Source organism: Hyla sarda, chromosome 2 (genome assembly GCF_029499605.1).
Source record: "Hyla sarda isolate aHylSar1 chromosome 2, aHylSar1.hap1, whole genome shotgun sequence".
Lineage (NCBI taxonomy): Eukaryota > Metazoa > Chordata > Amphibia > Anura > Hylidae > Hyla > Hyla sarda.
This window is the reverse complement of record NC_079190.1, coordinates 157241393-157251160: the sequence shown is the minus strand read 5'-3', so window position 1 is coordinate 157251160 and position 9768 is coordinate 157241393. Positions and strand designations below refer to the sequence as shown.

General features: G+C 44.5%; 1 protein-coding gene across 1 annotated transcript in view; it reads left to right on the top strand.

The window, feature by feature from the left end:
• Positions 1 to 1087: 1087 nt before the first annotated feature.
• UGGT2 (UDP-glucose glycoprotein glucosyltransferase 2) overlaps positions 1088 to 9768 on the top strand; it is a 409630-nt gene continuing 400949 nt past the window's right edge. Inside the window, exons 1-3 of the mRNA XM_056555597.1 lie at positions 1088 to 1367; positions 1975 to 2057; positions 5091 to 5221. Of these exons, the coding sequence (XP_056411572.1) occupies positions 1249 to 1367; positions 1975 to 2057; positions 5091 to 5221 (333 nt within the window). The 5' untranslated portion in view covers positions 1088 to 1248. The remainder of the gene's footprint in view (positions 1368 to 1974; positions 2058 to 5090; positions 5222 to 9768) is intronic.

Here is a 9768-nt window from a genome sequence, read left to right as displayed (position 1 = left end):
GAGAGGCGGGGATGCAGCGTTGGTGCTTCCCCCATAGAACTATATGGGAAGGGGGTGTGGAGGGGGCATACCGTCCGCCTCAGAGAGGTCGATGCTATGTGCATTAGCCGCTCACATAGAGCGGCAATGCGGGACCCCGTTTGGGAGATCGCATGGGGTCCACAGCGGTTGGACCCCTAGCGATCAGACACTTATACCTTATCTTGTGGATAGGGGATAAGCTATCTTTTGCTACAGATGTCCTTTAACCAGTTCCTGTAAAATAGAAGCTGAGCTGCGATTGGTTTTTGTGGGGAAACACTCCAGTTTGATAAATCAGGGCTAGAGATGAGCGAACTTACAGTAAATTCGATTCGTCACGAACTTCTCGGCTCGGCAGTTGATGACTTATCCTGCATAAATTAGTTCAGCTTTCAGGTGCTCCCGTGGGCTGGAAAAGGTGGATACAGTCCTAGGAGACTCTTTCCTAGGACTGTATCCACCTTTTCCAGCCCACCGGAGCACCTGAAAGCTGAACTAATTTATGCAGGATAAGTCATCAACTGCCGAGCCGAGAAGTTCGTGACGAATCGAATTTACTGTAAGTTCGCTCATCTCTAATCAGGGCCAATGTCCTATAACTGAAGTGCAAAATATCCTGTATATTAGTATTTACCAAACAGGGTGCCTCAACCTGTTGCAAAACTACAACTCCCAGCATGCCCGGACAGCCGAAGGCTGTCCGGGCATGCTGGGAGTTGTAGTTTTGCATCAGTTGCAGGCACCGTGATTGGAAAGCGATGAAATAGGGGCTGGGCCTCTCCTTTTCGGAACATATATATATATATATATATATATATATATATATATATATATAAAATATATGTAGTATATGTAGCCCTGAGGTAAACTACGTTATTAGAACACCCATGCTCCCCCCAGTATAGCCCCTGTTTCTCTCAGCCGCCTCACGTCTCCCGGGATGTACGTGTCACTATCCGCCGTGTAGCGGGTCCTGGAGGCTGACAGCTGCCGCAAGCTCATTGGCTACGGGGAAGAGGATAGCGGCTCCTCGCAGCCAATGAGAGAGCGCGGCGTGACGTCACGAAGTGAGGGTCTTTTCACAGCTGCCTGGGGATCCCGGAAGCGGCTGCGTGTAGTCTGTGCATCCTGTGAGGAGGAGGACGGCGCCGGTGTGAGGGGCTATTCATTGTGTCACCCTATACCGGGGCTTCTCTACCGGCTGACACCGTTACTTGAGCGGATACAATGACCGCCCTGCTCACAGCCTGCCTCCTCTCCTGTCTCATTGCCCAGGCTGCAGCCAAAGGAGTGACTGCAAGCTTAGGTGCCAAGTGGCCAGAAAGCCCCCTGTTACTGGAGGCCAGGTGTGGTAACAGCACATTGCACTATACACATAGCTGATGGAGATGTTCTAGCCCTTTAATACATGCAGAATGTCTGTTATTATGTGGAGATGTAGCAGAGCTGGGGCTGTCATTTGAACAACTCTTGGATGTACTGTTTGTGTTTTACATAGGACTGCAGATTAGTCTTGTCATTCAGAGTATCCCAGTGCTGTAATGCAGTGACACATTCCCCTCTGCTACATCTGAATAGCACAATAAACAAGCAGTAAGGATTCTCTATTAGAACCAATGGATAGCTTTATACAAGTCGTATGATCGGTCACAATGTGGCAAACAAGTCATTGTACAGGATGAGCGAGGGGACAATGTGGACGAGGACCTTCAGCTGTATAATTCTGACTTACAGCTATGTGTGTGTATATATATATATATATATATATATATATATATATATATATATATATGAGCAGCTTTATCCAGGTGAAGGCATACATGGTATAGACTGCTAATATTTTTAGTGTCCGCCTAGTTCACTTACTGACAGCTTGATGCATATCATGCGTATTTCTAAAAAAAAGAACCAATTGATTTATTCTTCTGTTTTTATCTTTGCTTTCCTTTTCAGTGAGTTTATTGCTGAAGAGGGAAATGACAAGTTTTGGCAGTTTTTGGGGACAGTACAGGAGATAACCATATATAAGAACAAGGGTAAGTGACAGATTATGATTAATATTCCTTGTCACTTTCACATATTCTGAGGCTTGGTGGACATTGTGAATGCATGTGTCCAGTAGGAACTGTAAATGAATGAAAAAAAGTCCAGCTCCCCTCCCAATGTGTTCTCTGCATGGATCCGGCACTTAGGCTGGGTTCACACTACGTTTTGTCCCATACGGGAGCGCATACGGCAGGAGGGAGCTAAAAGCTCGCGCTCCCGTATGTAACCGTATGCGCTCCCGTATGTCATTCACTTCAATGAGCCGACCGGAGTGAAACGTTCGGTCCGGTCGGCTCATTTTTGCGCCGTATGCGCTTTTACAACCGGACCTAAAACTGTGGTCAACCACGGTTTTAGGTCCGGTTGTAAAAGCGCATACGGCGCAAAAATGAGCCGACCGGACCGAACGTTTCACTCCGGTCGGCTCATTGAAGTGAATGGCATACGGGAGCGCATACGGTTACATACGGGAGCGCGAGCTTTTAGCTCCCTCCTGCCGTATGCGCTCCCGTATGGGACAAAACGTAGTGTGAACCCACCCTTAGGCTGCATTCACACCACCTTTTTGCAAAACGGTTCCCGTATCAGGTTTTTGATGAAAAACGGATTCCTCAAAACCATACTAAACTGTATCAAAACATATGTACAAATTGTAACCCATATATGGTTTTTAAGAAAAAACCGTATACGCTTTTAACGTTTCACTCCATTATGAATAAAGTTTCACTTGTTTGAAAGTCCAAGAAAAAAAACTGCAAAGTCAAAAACCATATGGTGTAAACCGGATGGAACCGTACGCACATATGGTTCCCATTGACTCTCATGTTAAAAACATACACGGTTTCAATGCAGTTTTTCACCCGGACCAAAAACAGTGGTAGGCTACGGTTTTGGGTACAGGAAAAAACTGGACAAAACCGTACAAGACCTAAATGGGACACAACTGGAAGCATCATTTGGCATAGGATTTTCAATGGAGTCAGTGCATACGGTTTTCAATAGGGTCCCGTACGGTTTTTAAATTGGAAATGTATGCGGGAACTGTGTTACAAAAACATGGTGTGAACCTAGTCTTAGACTCTGGTTTCTTGTAACAGCATAAACGAAGAATGATCCAGCAGATTCAAAAGAACAAACGGTTTTACTTTCAAATGTTGGATAAAATCTTTCAAATCTTGGATAAAATCTTGCAACGACTTTACATCACAAAAGACCACATCTTGATGCATTTCGAGCGCATGCGCTCGAAACGCGTCAAGTTGTGGTCTTTTGTGATGTAAAGTTGTTGCAAGATTTTATCCAAGATTTGAAAATAAAGCCGTTTGTTCTTTGAAATCTGCTGGATCATCCTTTGGTTTTTCTGTCCAGTAGGAACCCCTTGAAGATTTAAAAACACATACTGGTCTTCTCAGCTCTCCTGCAGTCCCGCCATCTTCTATTTCTAGGCGACAGGCAGCTTCTTCCAGCAGCCATCAGAGGCCGGGAGCATCTCTATCTTTAGGGTGCACACGATGACATCACTCACGGTGCGTGTCCTGGAGAAACAGACACCCCTGGCCTCTGGAAGAAATTAAACCTAGAACATGCTGGGATACCTGTGGTGGAGCTAAGACAAAGATGTCCTAGCGCCATCTTCCTCACTAGAATGCTGCAGCACCCGTGGGGAGGGGGGTTGTCACTAGGGATCGACTCATATTGATTTTTTTTTTTTAGGGCCGATACCGATAATCTGTGACCTTTCAGGTCAATAGCCGATAACTTATACCGATATTACGGTATAAGTTATCGGCTATTTCCCCCCCCCCCCCCCCCACCCGGCCCCGCAGAAGCCGCTGCAGATCAATGATTTAAAGCGGGCGCGGGACAAGGTAAGTGCTGATACCGATAATGTCCAAAATCGTGAATATCGGCCAAACTGATAATCGGTCGATCCCTAGTTCAAATATGTCAAACATTCTCCAACCCTGGTTTAAATGGTCTGCCGGCAAATTGCAGGGTTACTGTAGCCCACCTTTTATTGAAGTGAAAGGCAGCTGCACTTTAGTGACCCAGTGCCACCACTACAAACAATAAATGATGCTGAGACTTCTGGCTCTAGTACACTGTTTATTTAGAGGGTGCCACTGCTTTAGTGATCAACTACTATTCTGTAGATAGGCCATCAATAATTTTTACCCCCTTTAAAGGTTAGCTTCAACAGGCTTTGACTTAAAGGGGACCCTACCACAAGCAGCATAAAACTGGTGCAGACAGCTCAATCCCACTATCATTTACTCTGAAATGTACTTTGTACAGAGAGAGAGAGATGCATTACTTGCTGGGGAGAGCAGCCGAAGGTACCTGCACCAGTTACTAGTTACCCGGGTTTGGGCAGCATTTTTACACTAGAATGTCCGGGTTTGGGCATGATTTCTCTGAGACACCCGGACATTCTAGTGTAAATCATAGTGTAGTGTGGTTGCGCTACCTGCACCTGTTTCATGGTTCGGGCAGCATAATGCTTCACATTACAGAACTCTGCTCGGAAATACCAGTGCAGCAGCCTCCCATTTTTTCCAATAGGATTCTGCTGCACCATGCACACTGCTGAAAAATTCAAATTCCGGACTCCTCCGATAGAATGGTCAAAATAATTCTTCATAGGAATGTGCTCGGATATGCATTGCCACCTATGGGGACGGTGCATATCTGAGCAGTCCTGGTTGGCGCCCTCAGCAAACAGAATTTCTATCCAGAATATTTCTAGCCGTACATTACGTAGTGTGAACCCAGCCTAAAACGGATGACAGGTTACTCTACAGACTTGTTGCAATTGCTAATGTGTGTAAAATGATAACTACATGGATGTGTTGTATATGGGTGAAGGGTGGCCCTGCTATTTATAACCCTGGTGGGTCCAAGGAACCTTGGTGCAATGCTGGTAAAATGTCAATTCTTACAGGTGGAGGTTTGTTTTGTTTAATAGTTTATACCAGTAGTGTAATACCATATTCAGGTTTTTAAATTTCTTTGTTCTCTTTCAGATTCTGAATATTCCTATTACAGCTTGATATTAAAAAAAGCTGGCCAGTTTCTTTCCGACCTGCAAATCAGTTTGCTGAAATTAGCATTTTCTATAAGAGCACATTCTCCTACCGTGCAGATGTTCCAACAGGTACTGTGTTAGCTTACTATTTTTTTTATTGTGCTGAATGTGAGAATTATCATGATCAATATTATTTCTTACCTATGACCTCAATCTCTTGCTGAGTGGTTGAATTGTACAATTTCACGCTAGTCACATGGGCATCTTTGCATTGTTTCAATCCAATATCCCAGCGTGTACATGCAATGAACATACTTGACATAATCGTACATTATTTCTGTTCCACTTGTCCTTGTCATGTCTCCTTGTAGCTGTAAATAAACAGAAGCCTTGTATTTAGCACAGTACAGCCTTACAATAATTTATTATAGACGAAAATAAAGTCCTTGCTTGCAAGGTTGAATTGGTTTATTTTCTGAGTGGAGCTTACTGATTTCTTTTGAAGTACAGAATACTACAAGAAAACTGTGCTGTTTCCCTCATTTCATTGTTTCCTGTCTATACATAAAAAAGCATTTTCTGATTCGCCTTTTGTAATGCAGCCTTGGTCAGTGTCTATTCTGCCTACACTGGTTGAACTATATAGCCTTTGGTCAGGGACATCACTTTGTTATAATTTGTTAAACCACATTGGGTATGTTCACACAGGGCATATATACTCTAGATTTTCCACCTTAAAGGGGTACTCCGCCCCTAGACATCTTATCCCCTATCCAAAGGATAGGGGATAAGATGTCAGATCGCCGCAGTGCCACTGCTGGGGAGCCCTGGGATCCCCGCTGTGGCACCGCGCTCTCATTACAGCACAGAGCGAGTTCGCTCTGTGTGTAATGACGGGCGATACGGGGGACGGAGCAGCGTGACATCATGGCTCCGCCCCTCGTTACATTACTGCCCGTCTCCTTAATGCAAGTCTATGGGAGGGGGTGTGACGACCGCCACGCCCCCTCCCATAGACTTGTATTGAAAGGGGCGGGCTGTGACGTCACGAGGGGCGGAGCCGTGACGTAACTATGCTCCCGCCTCTGTACTGCCCGTCATTACGCACAGAGTGAACTCGCTCTGTGCTGTACTGAGAGCGTGGTTCCGCAGCGGGGATCCCAGGGCTCCCCAGCAGCGGGACCGTGGCGATCTGACACCTTATACCCATCCCCTTTGGATAGGGGATAAGATGTCTAGGGGCCCTTTAAGGGCGTGTTCCTACCTGGCATATACGCAGCGTATTTCATGCTGCGCAAAATTTACAGCAGCAGCCAGAAATACGCTGCATATTTCTTGCTCACTATACACACAGGGCTTTCTGGCAGCAGCCCTATGTATGTAGTTAGTTTTGGAGGCGGGGCCATGTGCCGGTGTGAGGTGAAAAATTCCAACCCATGAAAAAATCGGGCCCCTCCCCTTCACTCTCCGAAGTTTGCTGAAGCTAGAGCGGGGAGGAGCAAGTTTGCCAAAACTACAGCGGGGAGGAGTGAGGACAGAGTGGGGAGGAGCGAGGGCAGAGCCATGGGCGGTCCGATTTTTTTTCATGGGTTCGAATTTTTCACCTCACACCGGTGTGACACTGACGCGCGGCTCTGCCTCCAAAACTCACTGCACACATAGGGCTACCACTGGAAAGTCCTGTGTGTATAGTGAGCAAGGAATATGCAGTGTATTTCCCGCTGCTGCTGTAAATTTTGCGCAGCATAAAATACGCTGTGTATATGCCAAGTGGGATTGCACCCTAAAGAAGAATACACTAACAGCAAAGTGGATGAAATTATATGAAACTTCTTTCACCTGCTGTAAAAAAAATTTTAAAATCTACCTGGAAATGTAGCAAATTTTTTTTCTGGTTTTCTGCAGATATGCTGCAGATTTGTTGTGTTTTTTCCCAATTGAGTTTATCCACAATGAAATGCATTGCTGCAGATTTTGCATTGGAAACACTGTAAATGTACAGCAAGATCTGTAGCTGTGAATTCTACATACATTTTCTACCCCTGCATAAAAGCTGCAGATTTTTTGCATGCAAATCCATGCAGAAAATCAGCAGCATTTCTGTCCCATATGGAAATTCCCATAGTGAAAATAGAAGTTGCAGTGGTTGCAAGTCTTCTAATCCAGATACTGAATTATCTTTTAGACTAGGTTTCCACACAGATTTTTTTCTGGCATTTTTGGAAAACTGCCACTGCAGTTTTTGAGCCAAAGTCAGAAGTGGATCCAGCAAGAAGGAGAAGTGTAAGTCCTTCTCTTATATTTCCCATTCCTCTTGAATACACTTCTGGCTTTGGTGAAAAACTTGCAGCGGCAGTTTTACAAAAAAAACGCCAGAAAAAAACCTGTGTGGAAACCTAGCCTTTTAGGTTTTTTTTGTTTTGTTTTTATGTTTGATTTTTTAACACAGTTTATAATTCATAGGCAGGTTCACACTTAAAATTTGCTGCAGAATTTTATATCCTTATTAAAGTTATTTGGAAAAAAACTTTTAAGAAATCTGCAGCAAACCTGCTGGTTATCTGCTGCATGTGAACATACTAGATAGAATATATTCTATGTTAAACATGATTTCATGTATACATTTCATAAATTGTAGTAATTATGATTTATATTGTGAAACGGACCATCACTTCTGTGCAGCTTCCCCCAGGGCTGTTGTCTGATTTCTTCCCTAACTGACACATGTGTGCCAGCACCAAATAAAGTTTAATTTATCTTTGCATGGCAAATGGTGAGTGCCATGATTTTTTTTTTTTTTTTTTACATTGCTGTGACTTTTCTTCATTGCGCAGCACCACCATGCTTTGATTGTTACTCCGTACATGCCAAGACTCCTGGGCTTTTTAGTGCCAGACTGCCTTCTTGCATCTCTTGTTTTTCTCAATAGACTACAGTCTTCTGTTTGGTCTTGTGCACACCATCCATGATATGGATCAAGGTGTAATTATAATACAGGAAAGCTTGGATAAATGTATTACAAAGATAGGGTGTGAAGACGAAGACATGTTCTTTGACTCCTGTAACAACAAGGAGGAGATCGAAATTGCTATTATTTGGAACCTGGAGTTTACAATCGAAAAATTAGCAGAGCAAGAAATAAGAACCTTTTGGGCAGTCAAGTCTCTAAAATCCTTTGTCTTCAATAATCCAGTCCCAAGAGGACTAAAGAGTATATAAGGAAGCCTCCCAGTTTTGCAATGATGAGGACTTTAAGAACGCATGGGATATGTTGCATTTGTCTATGGCATAAAAAGATAAATGAATAGGAGCAACTCACCCAAGACCCGAGAGGCAGTAGCAAAATCTTACTTTATTGCATATCGTGCAGACATAGATGCAAGCCATGGGGGGCAGATGTCACGGTGGGGGAGTAGCAGACAACCTTTGTTGTCTGCTACTCCCCCACCGTGACATCTGCCCCCCGTGGCTTGCATCTATGTCTGCACGATATGCAATAAAGTAAGATTTTGCTACTGCCTCTCGGGTCTTGGGTGAGTTGCTCCTATTCATTTATCTTTTTATGCCATTGCCATTTGGACTATACCGCACAGCGTGAGCACCACCCGCAGCAGGCACATTACTTCCTACGCCTTTTCCACAATATACAGGAACATATACATACGTTTCCAGCTTATACTACTAGTGCCAGGCTTCTTTGCTTCTACTACATTGACTGTTGCATTTGTCTGTTTGTGACATTGTGGTGCCCCATTGTGACATCACTGTGCACTGTTGCATGGAGAAAATAGAAAAAAATCATAGCACTCACCATTTTCCATTCAAAAATAAATGCAACTTTATTTTATGTTCTGGCAAACATGTCGGGGAGGGGAGACAATAGACAACAGCCTCGGTGAGGAGCTGCAAAGAAGCGATGGTCCGTTTTGCAGTATATACTAGGTCATGCTGCTGTACTAATTCACGACAACAGCTTATACACTGCTCAAAAAAATAAAGGGAACACCTAAACAACACAATGTGACTCCAAGTCAATCACACTTCTGTGAAATCACACTGTCCACTCAGGAAGCAACACTGATAGACAATCAATTTCACATGTTGTTGTGCAAATTGAACAGACAACCGGTGGAAATTATAGGCAATTAGCAAGACACCCCAATAAAGGAATGGTTTTGCAGGTGGTGACACCAGACCACTTCTCAATTCCTATGCTTCCTGGCTGATGTTTTGGTTACTTTTGAATGCTGGCGGTGCTTTCACTCTAGTGGTAGCATGAGACGGAGTCTACAACCCACACAATTGGCTCAGGTAGTGCAGCTCATCCAGGATGGCACATCAATGCGAGCTGTGGCAAGAAGGTTTGCTGTGTCTGTCAGCGTAGTGTCCAGAGCATGGAGGTGCTCCCAGCAGACAGGCCAGTACATCAGGAGACCTGGACGAGGCCGTAGGAGGGCAAAAGCCCAGCAGCATGACCGCTACTTCTGCCTTTGTGCAAGGAGGAGCACTGCCTTAGCCCTGCTAAATTACCTCAAGCAGACCACAAATGTGCATGTGTCCACTCATAAGGTCACAAACCGACTCCATGAGGGTGGTATGAGGGCCCGATGTCCACAGGTGGTGGTTGTGCTTACAGCCCAACACCGTGCAGGATGTTTGGCATTTGCCAGAGAACA